Raw genomic sequence first — 20,781 nt, forward strand, 5'->3', positions numbered from 1 at the left:
GTATTGAATCCTACGCACACCTCAGGTGTTGTTATTTTTTCTTCTCCAGGCTGTTTACATAGGCATATGGACTGCACTGATTGTTCCTCCTAATGCAGTGTTTTTAAAGACTTTCCCCCAATTTCATTTGTATGTATTCTCTGCCTACTCACTTGACTATGAGTTCCTTGAGGGCAAAGGTCATGTCTTGGCGAGGCAAGCTAAAAGTGCCGCCTCTGGCGTCGCACCGCCAGGGTTTGCCTCTCAGCTCTGCTACTTACCAGCTGGTAGCTTTTTAGTTCCTCCTGGTCGCAACAGCTCCCACCTCCTGGAGTCGCTGTGAGTCTTAAATGGGATAACGCAGTTCGAGTGCAGCACACACCTGGCACATAGTAAGTGCTCACAAAAATTGGCTGTTGCCTTTGATGCTACTGCAGATGATAATGATGGTGATGATGTCATCTGTTTCTTTTCTCTTTTAAAATAGCAATGATTCTCGAATTTAGATGCACTTTAGAATCATGTGGGAAGCTTTTATTGCTCCCAAAGGCCAGGCCAATCAAAGCTGACTGTCTGCAGGTGGAGCCAGGCACCGGTAATTTCCTAAAGCTCCCCAGCGCATTTCAATGCCCAGCCAGAGTCCTATGGCATTTTCTTCCTAGGCTTTCACACAACAGGGAATGTTAGATGGGAGAGGGCGCTTGGCATGTCTAGAAACATGCCTGCTGGAACATAACTAAGCATGTTTAGTTTGTTACCTTCCATCGTCTGGGCCTCCGAGTGATACCAAGTACAGGTCATTCGGTGAAAAGGCCAGATCTTCAATTTTGCCCTTGTGGAGTGACAGCCGAGCAATCAGCTCCCTTTTCTTGTAATCCCACAAAATGATATCTGCCTGGGAGAAAGAATACACAGTCAGGTCACAGACAGGCCTTCAAGAACCCGAGGAGATGGCTACCCCCCTCGGCGAAGAATAATAGCAATATCACTTTTCTAGAAAGTACATCATGTCCTTCCTACAAGCACCACAGCAACAAAACGGAAACGGTTTTAAACGGTGACGTTTACTTCTGCGCAGATCAGTCACCTGCAGCAGCATTTGGTGTAAGGACGCCAGGTTCCTTCCCTCTCGGCCTGATAGGATGAAAAGGAGCTCAAGGGGAGTCAAGGGGGAGAGGGGGAAGGGTACGGACACGCGTCCGCACAGAGCTAACCTACTAGTAAGCACAGAGCTAACCTACTAGTAAGTGGGGCAGTTTTGCTAGGCAGGCACCTCTAAATCGACTCACAGTGAGTTACTTTCAGTTTGTTCACCTTGAAGCCCATGTATGTGACCTGTCCCGAGGCAATGTACACCCCGCTCTTGGAGACGGTCACACAGGAGACGTTGTTGCCATGACCGTGCAGGAAATTCTGTTCGTTAGTATTTATCGCCTGAATGAGGACTGTGCAGCCCAGAGGGTAAATCAGGTGTTCCTGGTCAGGGTGGCATTTCAGACCAGTGGGCACATGTCCTAAAAGAGAGATTAAAAATAATCAGAAGGTGCAGAAGTGGCTGGTCATTTAAAAAAGAAAATGAGTACAAAGGAGAACACTTTTGATATAAGCCTTAGTTCAACGAAAATAAGTGGTGGGTAACAGGTAATTTTATTCCACTGACAAGGTCAGTCTAGTGCATGACTTCTCAAACTGTAATGTGCATACACTCCCCAGGTGCCTGGTTGGAAGGTAGGTTCTGGTTTTAGGTCTGGGGCGGGACAGAGACATCGCCTTTTCGGACAAGCTCCCAAGTGCCGCCGATGCTGAGGCTGGTCCAGGAACCTCACTTTGAACAGCAAGGCCCTCGGGCCAATTCTTGTAATTCTAAGGAGCAAGAATGCCGGAGGCGCGAGCAGCCAGCCTGTCTGGTGAGTGCATCCTCATGAGAACACAGGCACGGGGGAAACGTGAATTCACAGCTCTGAGCACAAGTTTGGTAAAGATAAAAATTCTGGCTTCAGTCCTAAGTCTCCACCAGGCACTCTGAAGAAGCCCCGGACCTCTCACAGGAAGATGCCATCTTCCAGATATTTGCCAAGAATCATGTCAACAATTTCAAACCTTTGCAATATGTTTTTTATTATTGATTTTTTTTTTAGAGAAGGAGAGGGAAAGAGAGAGAAACATTGATTTGTTGTTCCACATATTTATGCATTCATTGGTTGCTTCTTGTACGTTCTCTGACCAGGAATTGAACCTGCAACCTTGATGTATTGAGACGACATTTTAACAAACTAAGCTACCCAGCCAGGCCTTTGTAATATGTTTTAATGTGAAATAGACACAAGTCCCCCTTATCACTCACCTTTGGTTAGGACTTATTTTAGTTCTTCATAGTTATCCTACATAATAAAGAGGTAATATGCAAATTGACTGTCACTCCAATGTACAAGATGGCCACCCCATGTGGTCAAAGATGGCCACCCCCATGTGGACACAAGATGGCCGCCACAAGATGGCCAGCAGGGGAGGGTAGTTGTGGGTGATCAGGCCAGCAGAGGAGGGCAGTTGGGGGGGACCAGGCCTGCAGGGGAGGGCAGTTGGGGCAATCAGGCCAGCAGGGGAGGACAGTTGGGAGGGACCAGGCCTGAAAGGGAGGGCAGTTGGGGGCGACCGGGCTGGCAGGGGAGCAGTTAGGCGTCGATCAGACTGTCAGGGGAGTGGTTAGGGGATGATCAGGCTGGCAGGCAGGCAAGTGGTTGGGAGCCAGCAGTCCTGGATTGTGAGAGGGGTCCCCAATTGGAGAGGGTGCAGGCTGGGCTGAGGGACACATACGTCCCTCCTGTGCACAAATTTCGTGCACTGGGCCTCTAGTTTTACAATATAAGCTTTAAATTCAGCTTGACTTGTTAAAAAGTCATTTTTAGTGGGATGTATTGAATGTATAGATTAATTTAAGGAAGATAATTTCCATAATGATACATTATGTCTCTTTTCTAAAAAGAGGGTATATTTTCCATATTCTACTTTTATGTGCCTTCACCCAGTAGCATTTCCAATTTTCCTTTGAAAAGATCTCACACATTTCTTATTACGTTTATTCCAGGATACTTCAAAATCTTATATATTGGTATTTTCATTCTCCACCAAAAGTGTCATATTTATTAATGTAGCTTTCTGGTCTTTTAATGAATTTGTCTTTTATATTTAACTCCCTCTGGAATTTACTTTGGTGCAGAGTGTGATCCCAGTAGCTAAATAGATTTCCTTTTTGCTCAAATGACCAAATGTATTTACCGAGTAAATTATTTCTTTCATTTTGTTATTGTTCCTTTTTTCCTTTTTTATGCAATAAGTTCTCATAATACTAAGCTTTATATCTGGGGGTGATCTATTCCTACTAAAATGTATATTTGTTATTTCTAATTGCAGGCTCCTTATAAATAATCATATGGCTATCCACATGGAAAAAGTAAAATTAGATCCACACCTCCCACCATCCACAAACAATACATTCCAGGTAGATCAAGGATCTAAGTGTGAAAAACAAGACTCAATGTATATACAAGTTGTAGGAAATGACTTCTTAAACAACGCCAAAAGAGCCAATCCTAACAGAAAATGCCAGTATATGCATCCAATCAATGTTGCTGTTTCTTTCTCATTGATGTTTCTATCTCTCTCTCTCCCTCTCCTTTCCTCTCTCTCTCAAATCTAAAATCAATAAAAATATTTTAAAAAATTAACAATCCAATGGCACCACCTCTATCTAGTTCCAAAACATTTCCAGACTGTAATTTTTTAAAAATAAATTTTAAAGCATTTTTTAAAATTGATTTTAGAGGGAGTAAGGTAGAGAGAGACAGAAACATTTTATTGGCTGGGTTCCAATAAAATTTTATTTACAAATACAGGCAGAAGCCCAGGCTTGGTCTACAGGCTATAGTTTGCAGACTCCTGGTCTATTTTGGTAATGTTGGTGTTTGTGGTTTAAGAACTCTTTGCATAATAGGAAAAGCACAGGCTTACCTGCTGCAGGTCACTAGCTTCCTTTACCAGTCAGTTGGTGGATGTGACTATTCTTGTGTCAATACCAAACTCTCAATATCTATCCTATATAATAATCCTATCTGATAAAGAGGGAATATGCTAATTGACCATCACTCCGTCACAAAGATGGCTGCACCCACAGCTGAGGCCACGTTCCCATAAGGAGCCTTAATGAGCAATCAGCAGGGACCTGAGGCTACGCCCTCCCCTGCCCCTGTGGGGCTTGACAGGGGATCTCAGGTGGTGCCCCCTGTGGGAGCCAGATATAAGTTGACCCGGTCCTTGCACCTATAGGGGCTAGCAAGGCTGGCACCCTACCCGCACAGATTTCCCAGGACTGTTTGGATGGCAATTTAATCAGTATAACGAGAGCAGCCCCTGCCTACAGAGCTTTCCCAGGGTTTGTTTATATGACTGCTATTAGTAGGATAAGAGCTACTTTCATGGCTTACCAAGAAATATGTACCCAACTAGTGAGATTTATTGTGACAAGAAACCTGTCCTTCAACTTATCCCTCCAGTAGTGATTTTAGAGAAACAAAGAATGTTTTCCTTGTGAGTGATTCCCTGCTTAGTGTCTTATGTATAAAAAGCACTGTATTACTAATAAAAGTCGCCAGAGCTCCCCGAGAGTTCTGGACCTCCTGACCCCGCTGTTGTTTCTCTTGTTTTTATTTCTCTTATTCTTTCTATTTCTCAATTCCCACCTCCCTACCTCAGCCCAGTTCAATCGTCAGGCTGGACCTGACAGCCCCCCACCCGGCAGGGCTTGACAGGGGACCTCAAGGTGTGCTTCCCATCCTGGTGCTAGGCTAGGGGACCTCAGGCTGCTCCCCCTGCCCCAGCGCCAGGCCGGGGGACCTCAGGCCGTGCCCCCCACCAGGTGGGGCTTGACAGTCGACTTCAGGCCGCACCACCCCACCCAGCGGGCCTTGACGGGTGACCTCAAGGCACGCCCCTGCCCCATCTAGGGGACCTCAGGCCACGCCCCCTGCCCTGGTGCCAGGCCAGGGGACCTGAGGCTACGCCCCCTGCCCGTCAGGGCTTGACAAGGGTGGGACTGGCCGGATCTGGATCTAGCCCAATGGGGGCGGGGCGGCCGGGTATGGGTCTCACACGATTTTGAGGCACATGTGGGTGGGTGGAGACTTTACTCTGGGTCCCCTTTTTAATGTGCACAAATTTCATGCACCGGGCCACTAGTAGCCTTATAAAATGCTTTCATAAGCAACACAACTATATTTGGTTTGCTTACATAATAAATTCCCATTAAAATAAAATACCTAAAAGAGTCAAGTACAGTTAAACATTTACTCCCCTCAAGTTACGACTCATAAACTATAATGTGAAACTACAATGAATTCTAGTGTCATAATGATAAAAGGGGCTTTACTTTTGCTTCTAATTTATTTCCATGTGGAGACTAAACTCAATTACCTGGTATTTAAGGCCTCTAAAATCTAATCCCAGGTTCTTTCCTGGGTTTTCCTGCCCTCCCTGGCCCTGAAGCCACACCACGCCTTTGCCATTCTCCAACCAGTCCCCACACACTCCACCTTCCTTCTTTGCTCACCATATTCCTGCTGCCTGGAATATTCTATTCCTCAGTCTTTCCTCTTACTCCTACCCAGCTTTAAAGACTACTTGAATTAACCCTTTCTTGACCTCCCAAACTTTCATAAAGTTTGCTTATTTTTTTTATGAGCAGTATTATAGAATTTTTAACATTTTTACCATCATTATTCTGAACTCTATATCAGATAAATTTCATATATCCATCTCCATTTCATTTTATATCTTCTTCTGGAGAATTTTCTCTCTCTTTTTTTTTTTTTTTTTGTCTCCCCATTTTGGCTGCCTGTTTGGGTTTGTGTCTATGTGTTAGGTAGATCTGCTATGACTCCCAATCTCTAGCTCAGGACGGTCAGATGCTATTTCTGCCCCGAGTACCCTGTTTAGGGCCATCAGCAATCCACAGCTGGTGGCTCCCTCTTCTGGAGCTGCATGCCTTTGGAAAGGACCAAGATGTGCACCAGGGTCTGCTTTTCCCACACCTGGGCCCAGAAGGAGATCAGGCAAAGGCTCAAAGCCTCCAGAGATCCTGCGGTCTGATTGTTATCAGCCTTGATTGGCCTTGGAGCAAGCATGTCAAACTCAAGGCCCACGGGCCACATGCGGCCCACAACAAATATTTTTATGGCCCACCCAATATAACGGTATGTCAGAAATGTTTTAATACAAATTTCACAGCTTAATTTTTACAATATCCTGTTATACATAATTATTAATAATGAACCACAACATTCGCTAATGACTGATTACTATCATCGTGTTGCATTCATTTCCCTTACGTGCCTTATGCGCAGCACACCATTTCTCTCCACTAATACTAGTACTGGAAGCGAATATTTTAGCAGCCGATGGCCATGTCATTAGTCTTGGACTGACTCGTTGGGTGTGTGCAACAGGAAATATTTCGCTTTCAGAGAACAAGAAAATAGGTTTATTTGCATTATGCTTATTATTTTGTGCAGTTATTCAGTGTCTGGTAAGTTAATGTTCAAGAAAAAATATTAATTTTTATTAAAATGTTCTATTATTTTATGCTAACGATTACTCATTTATGTCAGCCCTTTGTATTCAGCATGTCTCTATCGAAATAAACCTACGTTTCTATGAAAATTGAAGATTTTGTTTTTTTGCGGCCCACATACACTTACACCTTGCTTATTTGGCCTGTGTTAGCCTTTGAGTTTGACATGCTTGCAGAAGGAGATCAAGCAAAGACTCAAAGCCTCCAGAGAGAACTGCCTCTGCCTGCAGTGTGATTGTTATCAGCCTTGATTGGCCTTAGACGGACTACAGGGTGCGTGACTGTCTTCCCCCAGGTCAACACCTCCTGGTTAGCGAAGGTCCCAGGAGGAAGATGTCCTCGTCTCTATGCAGGCTCCACTTCCGTTCCGTGGTTATCAGGGTTCTCTCCAGCTAGTCTTCGGCTGATTTTTCAGGCTGGTTTTTCTGTATTTTAGATGTCTTTCCAGTTTGGTCCTGGGAGAGTGTCAGTGTAGCTTCCACTTACTCCACCACCATTTTTAATCCTCTTAAACATTTTTTTTTTCATTGAAGACAAAAATGCAGGAAAACCCAGTAACTTTTTACCACGTAAACATACCAATTCAACTGTGGCCTGGATAAAGAGGTAGATTATTACCACCACCCTCCCCAGATCCCCTCCCAGTGCCTTCGCCCAGTTTGACTTCTATTTTTATAAATAAATTTTCCTCATTTTAGAACTTTATGTGAATCGAATTATACAATTTGTACTCTTTTACATCTAGATTTTTTCATTCAACATGATGTTTTTGAGATTTAGCCATGCTGTGTGTAATAGTTCATTCTTTTTCCATTGCTGCATAGTAGTCTATTGTGTAAATATACCACAATTTATTTGTCCTTTTACTTTTGATGAACATTTGGTTGTTTTTAATTTCCAGTGGTTTGAAATAATGCTACTGTAAGAAAAAAGAAAGAAAGAAAGAAAGAATGCTACTATAATATTCCCCTGCTTTTGGGGCACACATTTCTGTTCCATGTCAGATATAGCATTTGGAGGGTACATCAAAAATCTGTAAAATGTACTCAGAAATTACCCTAAGGAAAAAAGTTAGGGTAAAAAGGTTACCTAAGCAGATGTTCTTTGTAGCATTTAAAAATAAATGTAGAAAATGAAAATCATCCTAAATTCTTAAGAACAGGGCATTGTTCTTATAAATTGTAGCATATCTTTGCAACAGAGTATTATATTAAAAAATATGGCATAGAGTATATTTACTGCTAAGGAAAGATTTATATGGCATACTGTTAAGTGGAATTCTTGTTATAAGAAGTTATCTATGTCTGAATCAACTTTTATTTAAAAAACATCATATTTATATGTAAGTGATGTATGTGTTTATGTGAAAGGATCACAGCAAAATTTGAACAGTGATATTTTGGGAAATGTAATGATGGCTGATTTTTCTTTTGGTTTCACTGCATTTTTCTATTTTTAAAAACTCCTCTTAAGTATGGCTATGAATTTGTCCTAGTGTTCGCAGTGAATAGCACGCTACTTGGCATGTGGTGGTTCTAAATAAATGTATATTTGACTAGGTGAGAATATAAGTTGTCACAAAACCAACAAGGTAAAAACAATTCAATTAATTTGGGCCATTTATAAAGGCCAAGATATCCCAGCGGGCATGGCTCAGTCCTTGAGCGTTGACCTATGAACCAGGAGGTCATGGTTCAATTACCTGTCAGGCAACATGCCCCGGGGTTGCAGGCTTCATCCCCAGTGTGGGGCATGCAGGAGACAGCCAATCAATGATTCACTGTCATCATTGATGTTTCCATCTCTCTCCCCCTTTCCTTTCCTCTCTGAAATCAATAAAAATATATTTAAAAATTAAAAAAATAAAGTAAAAAAGCCAAGGTAATTAGTAATTAATTGCCATGGAAGACACTGGGATATAATTTGCCATATATTTACTCTTGGAGTGCTACAGAGCAGCATGACGTCGGTTGCAGAGCTCTACATTTGAGGCTCTACACTGGTCACCAGTGTGACCCTTTGCACAGACTACAGGCCACTTACTTCCTTTACCAATGATTTTGGAACCAGCTCTAAAGATGGTCCATACCTCAGATGTACTAAGTGCCTACTTTCTTTTTCAAAAAATATTTTTATTGATTTCAGAGAGGAAGGGAGAGAGAGAGAGAGAAACATCAATGATGAGAGGGAACCATTGATCTGAGAGAGAACCATTGATCGGCTGCCTCTGCACAGCCCCCCTACTGGGGATTAAGCCCATAACCTGGGCATGTACACTTGACCAGAATCCAACCCGGGACCCTTCAGTCTGCAGGCTGAAGCTCTATCCACTGAGCCAAACCAGTTAGTGCTAAGTGCCCACTTTCTATAAGAGATGGTTAAATTAAAATGAAGATAAGATCAAGGGCCATGTCCTAGAATGCTCTTAAAATCTTGTTCATTGATGGTTCTGTGTGTACAATTCTACAGTTTTAAAGCTTCCAGGCATTACAGTGTACTTTTAAAAATCTCGCTTTTTAAAAATGTAATTCATTGCTTTTTTTCATCCTTCAGAAAAAAAACAAAATCATTTCTCCCCCTAATATCCAAAATAATAGGCAGTTATAAGTAAGGATTTGAGCAGAGCAACCAGCCCCCGTCTTTTGTGGCTTCTGTCCTGGTCTGAAGTCCTCCCCAATAGAATTCTTATTTCGGGTTAAAGCACAGGATCATCCCCTAAAGCGGTGCTTATGTATACAGCAGCTGGGATGTTGGAAGTTACTTGGTCCCAGGGGCCATCATGGACTGGGTAATCTAGTGGTTACTGAGGGGGCGGACAGCTTTTCCAACTACATGGGGGTTAGAGCCAGGGAAGGCTGATCTGGTGGGAGAAGGGTTACATCACTTACAACACGCTTATTCATCCTTACAGCCCTGTGAGGAGACATTTGGTCCCTTTAGGTGCTGGCAATAACCATCCGGTTTATTGAGACTTGGAGCGAAGAATTGACTCTCCAAGGCTTTTGCGCAGGAGAAGCTGTCGCCCCCTTCCCCTCCCCCCTGCCCCCGCCGGCTCCCATGTATGGCCCTGGCCAAGGCCCATGCCAGCATCCTACCTGTCTGCCAGGTACCACCCGCTGTCTCACTGCTCCTGTTAGCGCTACACATCCCAGGGTTCCCGCACCACCCAGCCCAGACATACTCATGGCCTCACCATTGAAGCCGATCACAGCCTGAAGCTCCAGGTCGGCCACCTCGGCTGACTCGGCCAAATCGGCCACCCCGGCCTTGGGCAAAATTTGGCTCTCCATCTTGCGGAGACAACCTCTCACTTTTCCCTCAGCCTCCGGGACATACAGCGTCTTCTGGTCGTTATGGTAACGGACGTGCGCATGCGCATCAGATCCACGCCCGCGCTAAACCTAGCCTGCGGAGTTCAAATTCCCGCAAGCTCTTTTGCAACTAGGCAGAGGGCTTCTTTTTCCTAGTTTTCTGCAAATTTAGGGGCTACCAAAGGCAAAGGAGGAATTACTCCTTCCCCCAATGTAAAGAGTCTGTGATCCTTTTGGTAACTATATAATCAAGTACTTAATGGCATTTAAAAATTAATCAAACAGGATTTCTTCTGATGGGGAGACTGCCATAAAATAATATATAATTAACACTTCAGGTCGCTAGTTTGAAGCTGGGTTAAAAGGAGTTTAAGCTTTATTGAGGTATAATTTACATATCATAAAATTCACTTAAAGTGAGTTTTAGTGAACTTATACACTTGTGTAATTATCACCACGATCGTTTTTGTTTTAAGCAGGATACAATTTTCTGTTAACACTAACAGGGAAAATGATTACATTTTGTTCAACAATTTTATTTTAAGTGTACCCAGCTGTTCGCGTCTCTTAGCGGAAGCAGATTGCTCCAACCCACTGTTCCTCGGCGGAGCGCTGCCCTCGATCACAGTGTCGAGGACCTGCTTACTGTACATTCACTCGGCAAACTGCAGGTTCCGGCGCGTTCGGGTCGGAGCGCGGGGTGTGACCCGCGCGGGCCGCCGTAGTCAGCTGCCGCGGGCAGGAAGTGTCCGGGAGCGGTGGAGGCAGCACTATGGCCCCGGACCCCTGGTGAGTCCCGGGTGGCGGCGGCCACGCGCGTGGGGTCTTTGGGGGAGGCCGGGTTTCCGGGGAGCAGGCGACCGCTGGGCATTGCGGCTGCAGGCCCTTAGAGATAAGAGGAGGGGCCGCAAGGGCTCTTCCGCTGCCGACGGGGTCTCTGCCGCATCCCGCCACCCTCGGTGTTTGCCGGAGTGGCCGGGGCAGGAGACCAAGGAACCCCTCGGAGCTGAGGGCTCGCGCTGAAATCTGGACCCTCCGCTCGCCCTTCGGGGCCGCGTCTCGCCGCGGGGACTTCCCGCTTCCCCTGCCGTGGAGCTGGCTGATGCCGGCTTCGCTGGACTCCTGGGAAAGTGCAGCAGAAGTAACCTTTCTGTGGGACGCCTGGCCATCTGATGAACCCCCTTCTTTCACAGGGTCAGCATCCATCGCCACCAGCCAGCTAGTAACCACTTGGCACTAGGACCCACGTCTTGTGAGTCCTTCAAAAAACTTGTAGGAATCTGGGAGGGGAATTATGCATTAGTTTATAAGGTATTTTACCCTTACTCGAGTCAATATCATGAAGACTCTACCGCAACAACCCTTGCAGTAAAACAATAGCTGTTTAATTGTTTATTTTATTCAACAGTTAAATCCCCAAGGACTGAATGACGAAAGACTCAGTTCTGATCCCAAGGAACATATTGCCATAGTTTATCAGACTTGAGCCTTTTTTGTGTAATAATTAAAAACATTACAGTTCTGTAAAGTTCTTTTTGGAGTATATGTCTTATGTTGACATCTCTAATTATGGTTTGTAATTTGCTTAAGCCTGGAAATTAGAATGGATTGCAAGATCAAAGTTAGCACTACCTAGGGTATCTGGGCCAATGGCTTGATTTAACACTAATTTTTTCACCTATTTTTAACAATTGTATACATCCCTATAGAAAATTTAGAAAATACTGAATATTTACAGAGGAAAAATTTTGACATCTTTAGCTGTCATTTTGAATAGTAGCCATTATTGATTTTAAAAATGAATTTATTACTATATATAATATATATGTGTTACTTATAACACATATATTATGTAAAGGAATATTTCTCCATATTATTAAATATTTACTGAAAATACATTTTCTTGTTGCATAATAATGCCATGAATAACCATACCTTATTTAATTATTACCCTCTTTGTATCTGTAATATTAGGGTATTTTTTTGTTTTTGTTTTGAATTATTATAAAAACTAACCCTTTGTTCCATCTCTTATTTCCTTGGCTTACTTCTGAGAAGTGAAACTATTGGATCCAAGAGGCTGAGCATGTTTAATGCCCTTGATAACATCTTGCTAAATTGCTCTCCACCTCCTGAAAGCTAACTCCCTTATTTTACGCATAAGGTGGGATATAAAGCTCAGAGATAAGGGCCCCAGGTTATCCATTTAGATTGGTGGAAGCTATCACTGGACTTAAGCCTCTTCCACAGTTAATGTTGAAAAAACATTTATAATTTTCCTGTTACTCTCAAGTAGCTTGACTTAGTGGCTTTCTCATTTGACTGTTGAAAGAAGCAATGGGGGAACTTGGCTGTGGAGCATCAGTTACCTTGCAAAATGGGTTGCTGACCTGGAGGGTAGAAAGGAGTATGCAATGGGACTTTGAAAACCCTAGGAAAACAGACTGGACTGTGGCTTTGCCTCATGCTGTTGAAAGTCATAGGTCAATGATGCTTCACTCCTGAGTAGCGTTCTAGCATTTAGAAATGGAACACAGCAGTTACTGTCCTTATGGCATATCGCAGCAAGTGGCAAGGAAGCTCAGTTTAATACAAGAACTGAGTGGTTATTGTCTTTGAACTGGCTCTTTGCTAAAGTTATTTAGCTTTACTGCTAGGGCAACTTATTTGTTGATAATACACCATTTCTGGAAAAAGCCCTTTATACTCATAACCCAATTTCTGAAATTATCAATATTTTGCCATTTTTGTTTCATCTCTGTCCTCCGTGTCTTTTTTTTTTTTTTTCTGAGCATGTTTTATTGTGTTATACATATATCAATTTAGCCATGCATTCAGTATTTTTGTGCTAGAAGAAGGCCCAGGGCAGAGCCTGGAAATTTCTTTTATTATCCCTCTTCCAGTTTTTCAGTCTCTTTCCTGGCATCGCTTACGCCTGAAAACTAATCATCTCTATTTCTTCATTCCTTATAGCATCAGATTAGTCACTAATCTCCTTTGTTTTTTTCCTTTTAAATCTCTTTTATGCTGTCCATTTCTACCATAGTCCAGTCCTTTATAGCCTTATACTAGTGGCCCGGTGCACGAAATTCATGCACATTAAAAGGGGATTAATTAGAGTAAATAATTTAATATTGCTATTTGCCTTTTCTCTATAATAGAAGTGTCAGAGATGAAAGAAAATTAGTAAAATGTATATGAAAACCTTCCTCCTGTCAGAGTCCGGGGTGCACCACGGGACCCAGAGTCAAGTCCCCGCCCACCCACATGCACCTCAAAATCGCGTGAGACCCAGACCCAGCCTGCCCCCGCCCCCATTGGGCTAGATCCAGACATGGCCAGTCCCACCCTTGTCAAGCCCCGCCGGGCAGGAGACGTAGCCTCAGTTCCCCTGCCCTGGCGCCAGGACGGGGGGCATGGCTTGAAGTCCCCCAGCCCAGACTGGGGTGGGGGGTGTGCTTTGAGGTCCCCCATCAAGCCCCACCAGGTGTGGGACATGGCCTGAGATCCCCTGTCAAGCCCCGCTGAGTGGGGGGCGTGGCCTGAGGTCCCCCGTCAAGCCTTGCTAGGCAGGGGCATGCAGTCTCAGGTCCCCCAGCCTGGCACCGGGATGGGGGCACAGCCTCAGGTCCCCCGTCAAGCCCCACCGGCAGGGGGGTGCAGCCTCAGATCCCCCGTCAAGTCCCGCTGGGCAGGGGGCACGGCCTGAGTTCCCCCGACCCAGCACTCGGGGTGCACCTTTAGGTCTCCCGTCAAGCCCTGCTGGGTGGGGAGCATGGCCTGAGGTCCCCTGTCAAGCTCCGCCAGGCAGGGGGGCGCAGCTTCAGGTCCCCTGGCCCGGTGCTGGGGCGGGGGCACGGCCTGAGGTCCCCTAGCCCAGCACCAGGACGGGGAGTGCACCTTGAGGTCCCCCATCAAGCCCTGCCAGGTGGGGGGCATGGCCTCAGGTCCCTGGCCTGCCCCATGGCGGGGGTCGTGGCCTGAAGTCCCCTGGCCTGGTGCCAAGGCAGGAGGTGCGGCCTGAGGTCCCCCGTCAAGCCCCACCAGCAGGGGGACGCAGCCTGAGTTCCCCCGACCCAGCACTGGGGGTGCACCTTGAGGTCCCCTGTCAAGCCCTGCTGGGTGGGGGGCATGGCCTGAGGGCCCCTGTCTAGCCCAGCCAGGCAGGGGGTACAGCCTCAGGTCCCCTGGCCCGGTGCTGGGCGGCGGGCACGGCCTGAGGTCCCCCGGCCTGGTGCCGGGGTGGGGGGCGTGGCCTGAAGTCCCCTGTCAAGCCCCACCTGGTGGGGAGTGCGGCCTGAGGTCCCCCAGCCTGGCACTGGGGCGGGGGGAGCAGCCTGAGGTCCCCTAGCCTAGCACCAGGATAGGAAGCGCACCTTGAGGTTCCCTGTCAAGCCCCTCTGGGTGGGGGGCATGGCCTGAGGTCCCCTGGCCTGTCACTGGGGCGGGGGGCATGGCCTGAGGTCCCCCAGCCTGTGGTCCCCTGTCAAGCTCTGCCGGGTGGGGGATGCAGCCTGAGGTCCCCTGTCAAGCCCTATGGGATTGCTCCTTATGGGAACTTGGCTTCAACTGTGGGTGCAGCCATCTTTGTGACGGAGTGATGGTCAATTAGCATATTCCCTCTTTATTAGATAGGATGCCTTGCAGAGAGTCAATACTGGTGACTGGTTATGTAATTGAACAGTTTGAGAAGTCTTGTACTGGTCTCCTGTCACTTTCTCTCCTTCCCAACAGTTTATTAAAACGGAGTTCAGGTTAATTTTCCTGAACTAGTACTTGAGGAACTTGTATTCTTGATGAAGCGGTGATGAGGTTGCATTACCACCAGACCAGTGGTTCCCAAATTTTGCTACAGATTGGAACCGCTTGGGAGCTTTTACAACTTATCCTATCCAGGGCAAACCCCATACCGATTTAACCAGAATGCTGTGGGGAGAGGCAGGAGTTGGTGGTGGATTTTTTTTTTTTTTTTTTTAAGATTCCCCATTTATTCAATATGTAGCAAAGTTTCAGAACCACTGCTCTTTATAGCGAAAGTGAGAATGTGAGGATTGTGGGCGAGACCCCTGGGATTTTGCCCTTCAGCATTTCACTTAACCTCATCAGTGCCTTGCTTTATGTGTTACAGTAATACCTACAGCTCTGAAATTCTCTTACAAACTAATCTGATTAGGCTGGTGTTCTAGGCTCTTCAGAAACTACCTTCTCTTCTTTATCACTTTAAACTTGACCTTCCTTCCCAGGGCCATCGTTCAGCTGAAGGGGCCAGACACGTGTCGTTCCTTTTGTCTTCTGCTCCTTGTGCCTTTTGCCATGTCTAAAATGAGCCCCTGGCATCTGTCTGAATGAGAGGCTTGCTTTAGCCTGGGGCCTCAGTCCAAGATGTAGCCTTTGGCCTCATGCTGTCAGGTCTGAGTGCCTTGATGACAGTAATTTCTCTGGCTTCGGAGCTCCAGAAATACTTACCATTTAGAGCCTGCATTTTGGTGGAAGATAATATTGTATCTTATTATTTATTGATTTTCATATGTATGTTCTGGAACCACAGAGCCAGATCTAAGCTCCTCTTCAAAAATATTTTTCATTTTTGTTTTTTTAAGCTTTTATTGAATTTATTGGGGTGACATCTATAGTAATAAAAGCATAATATGCTAATTAGACCAGGCATCCTTCCGGACATCCTTCTGGATGACCTTCCGGACGAAGCCGGGCCGAGGCAAGCCGCCAAGGCAAGCTGCAGTGGCTGTGGGGGCTGAGCCCCTTGCACAGATTTCATGCATCCGGCCTCTAGTTGGTTAATAAAATTATATAGGTTTCAGGTGTACAGTTCTATAATACATCATCGGTATAGTGTATTTATTCAGTGTTCACTACACAAAGTCGAGTCTCCTTCCGTCACCATTGATTCCGTCTACCACTCTTTTGCTTTCTCTCACACCCCCTCCCTCTGGTAATCCCGTGTGGCCTGTGTCTATGAGTGTTTTTCCCCCCCTTAATCCTGTCACCTTTGTCACCCAGCTCTGAAACCCCCCTCGCCCCTCTGACAGCTGTTAGTCTGTTCTCTGTATCTATGAGTCTTTTTCTGTTTTGTTTGTCAGTTTATTCACATTTAAGTGAAATCATATGGTATTTGTCTGTCTCTGAATGGCTTACTTCATTTAGCATAATGTTCTCCTGCTCCAGTGGCCGGCAAACTCATTAGTCAACAGAGCCGAAGTTTGCCGACCACTGTCCTGGTCCATCTATGCTGTCACAAAAGGTAAGGTTGCCTTCTTTTTTATGGCCCAGTAGTATTACATTGTGTAAATGTACCACTGCTTTCTTTATCCATTCTCCTACTGCTGGGCACTTGGGCAGCTTCCAAATCTTAGCTATGGTAAATAATGCTGCAATGAAAATAGGGGTGCATATATTCTTTCTGATTGGTGTTTTGAGTGTCTTCAGATATATTCCCCAAAGTGGAACCACTGGGTCATAAGGCAGTTCCATTTTTAATTTTTTTGAAGAAACTCCATACTGTTTTCCACAGCGCCTTCCCCATACTGCATTCCCACCAGCAGTCCATGAGGGTTCCCTTTTCTACACATCCTCACCTGCACTTACTACTTGTCTTGTTGATAGTAGCCAATTGAACATAGCAGCGTGTGAGGTAGTATCTCATTGTAGTTTTGATTTGCATTTCCCTTATACCAAGTGAAGTTGAACATCTTTTCATATATCTGTTGGTCATTTGTGTGTCTTCTTGGGAAAAATGTCTGTTCGAGTCCTCTGCCCATTGGATTGTTTGTTTTTTGTTGTTGAGTTGTATGTATGAGTTTTTTTAATATATATTTTAGATATTAGCCCCTTATTGGAGTATTGTTTGCAAGTATTTTCTCCCATTCAGTTGGTTGTCTTTTGTTTTGTTGGTTTCTTTAGCTGTGCAGAAATTTTTTAGTTTGATACAGTCCCATGCATTTATTTTTGCTTTTAATTTCCTTGCCTTTGGGGTCAAATTCACAAAAATCCTCTCTGAGACTAAGGTTCATAAGTTTAGTACCTATGTTTTCTTCCATGTGTTTTATTGTTTCAGGTCTTATATTTAGGTGTTCGATCCATTTTGAGTTAATTTTTGTGCATGGTGTCAAATAGCAGTGTAGTTTTAGTCTTTTGCATGTGGCGTTCCAGTGTTCCCAGCGCTATTTATCGAAGAGGCTTTCTTTTCTCCATTGTATGGTTTTGACTCCCTTGTCAAAAATTAGCTGCCCACAGACATATGGGTTCATTTCTGGGCTCTCAATTCTGTTCAGTTTTTCTGTGTCTGTTTTTTTGATGATTGTAGCTTTGTAGTATAATTTGCAGTCAGGGAATGTGATACCTCCATTAAGCTGTTCTTTTTATAAATGATTCGAGACCCGATGCACGAAATTTGTGCAAGTGTAGGTCTTCTTTCCCCCGGCTGCCGGCACCAGCTTCCCTCTGGCACCCGGGACCCGGACTTCCCTCCGGCCAGGCCACCGGCAGTCACCCAGGACCCAGGCTTCCCTCACAGCCCGGGCTTCATCCGGAAGGTTGTCTGGCAGGACATCCGGTCTAATTAGCATATTATGTTTTTATTATTATAGAAGACTAGAGGGGGGTTGTCCCTCAGCCCAGCCTGTACCCTTTCCAATATGGGACCCCTTGAGGGATGTCCGATGCCCGTTTAGGCCCAATCCCAGTGGGCCTAAACGGGCAGTCGGACATCTCTCTCACAATCCAGGACTGCTGGATCCCAACTGCTTGCCTGCCTGCCTTCCTGATTGCCCCTAACCATTTATGCCTGCCAGCCTGATCACCCCCTAACCACTCTGCTGCCAGCCTGTTTGCCCCCAATTTCCCTCCTCTGCCGGCCTGGTCACCCCTAACTGCCCTCTCCTGCAGGGTTGATCACCTCCAACTGCCTTCCCTTGCAGGCTTGGTCCCTCTCAACTGCCCTCCCTTGCAGGCAGGGTGCCTCCCAACTGCCCTCTCCTGCTGGCCATCTTGTGGTGACCATCTTGTGTCCACATGGGGGCAGGATCTTTGACCACATGAGGGCAGCTATATTGTGTGTTGCAGTGATGATCAATCTGCATATTACTCTTTTATTAGATAGGATAGAGGCCTGGTACAGGGGTGGGGGCCAGCTGGTTTGCCCTGAAGGGTGTCCTGGATCAGGTGGGGGTTCCCTTGGGGTGTGGGGCGGCCTGAGCAGGCTGGCCACGCCCCCTGGCAACCCAAGCAGAGGCCCTGGTATCTGGAATTTATTTTCCTTCTACAATTGAAACTTTGTAGCCTGGAGCAGAGCCAAGCCTGGGGCTCCCTCTGAGGCCGGCAGCCATTTGTGTTGGGGTTATAATTGAAACTTTGTTGCCTTAAGCGGGTGGGCCCGGCCAGGTTGTGCAGAAAGCTTTGCTTCCCCTGTTGCCGGCGGCAACCCTGGCCTGCTCTCTCAAGCTCCATTCTGCCGCCATTTGTTTGAATTTGTTTACCTTCTATAATTGAAACTTTGTAGCTTGAGTGGAGGCTTAGGCCTGGCAAGGGCAGGCGGAAAGCTTGGCTTCCTCTGTTACCTAGGAAACCTTACTCTCTGTGGCTGTAGCCATCTTGGTTTGGGTTAAATTGCATATTCGCTCTGATTGGATGGTGGGCGTGGCTTGTGGGCGTGGCTTGTGGGTGTGTCGGAGGTATGGTCGAGTTGCATATTTGTCTATTATTAGATAGGATAGTGTGGAGGAGAAAAAGAGGAAATGTAACAAAGCTGGGACCAGAACCCAATTTTCCTTTTGAGCCTCCCTCCTATTTTCTTAATGATGCATGTCTTGAATCACCTGCTCTTTTTTGATATACATGAAAAAAAATTCATATATATAGTATAAAATATATAATGCATAAATTTCTTTTAAAGTACCTTAAATGTTTTTCTCCTTTTATGACTTTGATGCAGGTTCTCCACATATGATTCTACTTGTCAAATTGCACAAGAGATTGCTGAGAAAATTCAACAAAGAAACCAGTATGAAAGAAATGGTGACAGTACAACCAAGGTGTGACCAGGAGGGAATTACTAGTAGTACTGCAAGTGATTTGTTTGAGCTTTGAGGTCTGAAACCCCCCCTATTTCCGAGGGTTTGTGTGTGTGTATGTGTGCATGTATAATGGCCTACATGTTTGTTTGTTGCATTGACATTACAACCAAACAGTTCATAGTTACTTAATCACTGACACTAAATGAAGCATGACATCTCTTTAATTTCTCCTGTTTTATCTTAAAAGTTTCTAAGCATTTTAGTCTAGTTCTAGGGTTGGTACACTTTCCCCCCCAGATAGTAACTCTTTTAGGTTTTGCAGGACCAGAGGCAATGTCCTCATTTCTTTGAGTATTCATTCTCACCAAAAGAATAATAGTCTTTTTTTACACGTTACTTACATCTAAAAATGTAAAAATTGATTCTCTTTTTCTTTGTCTTATGCTATCCTTTGTTTCTGTTTATATTCATTTTTAGGGTTTACTTTCCCCCCCTTACCTTGTTGATTTAATTTTAAATATGTAAAACATTTACATTGTTAAAAAGTCAAAATTGTACACAAAAGTACACTCAAAGTTTTGTTCCCATCTCAGTCTTCCACCCTTTCTTCACCTATTTCCTATAGGTAAGTATTTTCATCAATTTCTGATTTATTCATCCTGTATTACTTTTTGCAGAAATAAGCATTTCTCTCTGTGTGCATTTTTCTCTTCCTTTTAAACAAAATGCTCTTTTGTATCTTACTCTTTTTATTTAATAATATATCGTAGAAATCTCTCTATTAATTCATTAGGGCTGTATAATATTCTAGTGTGTATTCTAGTGGGCATTTAGATTGTTTCCAGTCTGTTGCTGTTATGAATAATGCTGCAGTAAATAGCTTTGTGCTTTTTTTCTTTGATTTTTAGAAGTGTCTTTTAAGGGTGAATTCTTAGAACCAAGGTATATGTGATTTTTTAAAAAAAATAATTTTTCCATTGATTTTTCCCCCCCAATCTCTTGTGCAATTTGACAAGTAGAATGGAAGGAAGGGGGAGAGAGAGAGAATAACAGTTTTGCAGCTTTTTTTATGCATTTGAAATTAAGAAGAGGGTAAGGAAGATTGGAGGAATCAAGGCAGGGATTGGATTACAGGATAGTTAATAAGATTAATTGCTCTCTTGAGGATAATACCCACTTCCAGGGGTATTCTGGTATTTTTTAAAAAATATGTTTTTATTGATTTTTATAGAGAGAGAGAGGAAGAGAGAGGGATAGAGAGATAGAAACATCAATGAGAGAGAAACATTGATCAGCTGCCTCTTGCACGCCTCCTACTGGGGATCGAGCTCACAATCCGGGCATGTGCCCTGACCAGGAATTGAACTGGTGACCTCTTGGTTCCTAGGTCGATTCTCAACCATTGAGCCATACCAGCCGTGCTTGCTTATGGTATTTTAAAGGTGTGTTAACTTAGATGCACAAGAACAATGGGCAGAGCTGGCTTAAAACCTTTTACTAAAGAAATTACAGGTCTCGGGCATGACTACCACCATGACCTGCCCAGTTAGGAATTTATGATCACATTACCCTGTGAGGTTACTTTGCATAGAACACCCTTTTTTTTTTCATCCACAATTCCCCTGTTTGGTCATAAATCAGTCCCAAGGATTCGCTGATGATCAGCCTTTTGGTCGAGAATAGTACGGTCTCACAGATCTAGGAAGGTTCATTCCTAGGAAGTTTCAGTATCCACATCATCTTGTTGACCATTGGGGATGGGGCAATGCTGTTACCATGGGATCTGAGTGGAGGCCTAATTTCTCCCCCAAAAGGAAGAGCAGGTAAATGGAAGGCCGTC

The 20,781-nt window shown here is 44.8% G+C and overlaps 2 protein-coding genes across 2 annotated transcripts in view; one reads left to right on the forward strand and one right to left on the reverse strand.

Annotated features, from left to right (window-relative positions):
* CFAP52 (cilia and flagella associated protein 52) overlaps positions 1-9,924 on the reverse strand; it is a 37,542-nt gene extending 27,618 nt beyond the window's left edge. The window contains exons 1-3 of the mRNA XM_008153460.3: positions 9,795-9,924; positions 1,294-1,493; positions 738-874 (exon numbers count right to left, since the gene is read on the reverse strand). Of these exons, the coding sequence (XP_008151682.2) occupies positions 738-874; positions 1,294-1,493; positions 9,795-9,891 (434 nt within the window). The 5' untranslated portion in view covers positions 9,892-9,924. The remainder of the gene's footprint in view (positions 1-737; positions 875-1,293; positions 1,494-9,794) is intronic.
* A 667-nt stretch (positions 9,925-10,591) lies between these two features.
* Positions 10,592-20,781, forward strand: part of STX8 (syntaxin 8) — a 243,104-nt gene continuing 232,914 nt past the window's right edge. Inside the window, exons 1-2 of the mRNA XM_008153588.3 lie at positions 10,592-10,701; positions 18,860-18,959. Of these exons, the coding sequence (XP_008151810.3) occupies positions 10,685-10,701; positions 18,860-18,959 (117 nt within the window). The 5' untranslated portion in view covers positions 10,592-10,684. The remainder of the gene's footprint in view (positions 10,702-18,859; positions 18,960-20,781) is intronic.

This window comes from Eptesicus fuscus, chromosome 20 (assembly GCF_027574615.1).
Source record: "Eptesicus fuscus isolate TK198812 chromosome 20, DD_ASM_mEF_20220401, whole genome shotgun sequence".
Classification (NCBI taxonomy): domain Eukaryota; kingdom Metazoa; phylum Chordata; class Mammalia; order Chiroptera; family Vespertilionidae; genus Eptesicus; species Eptesicus fuscus.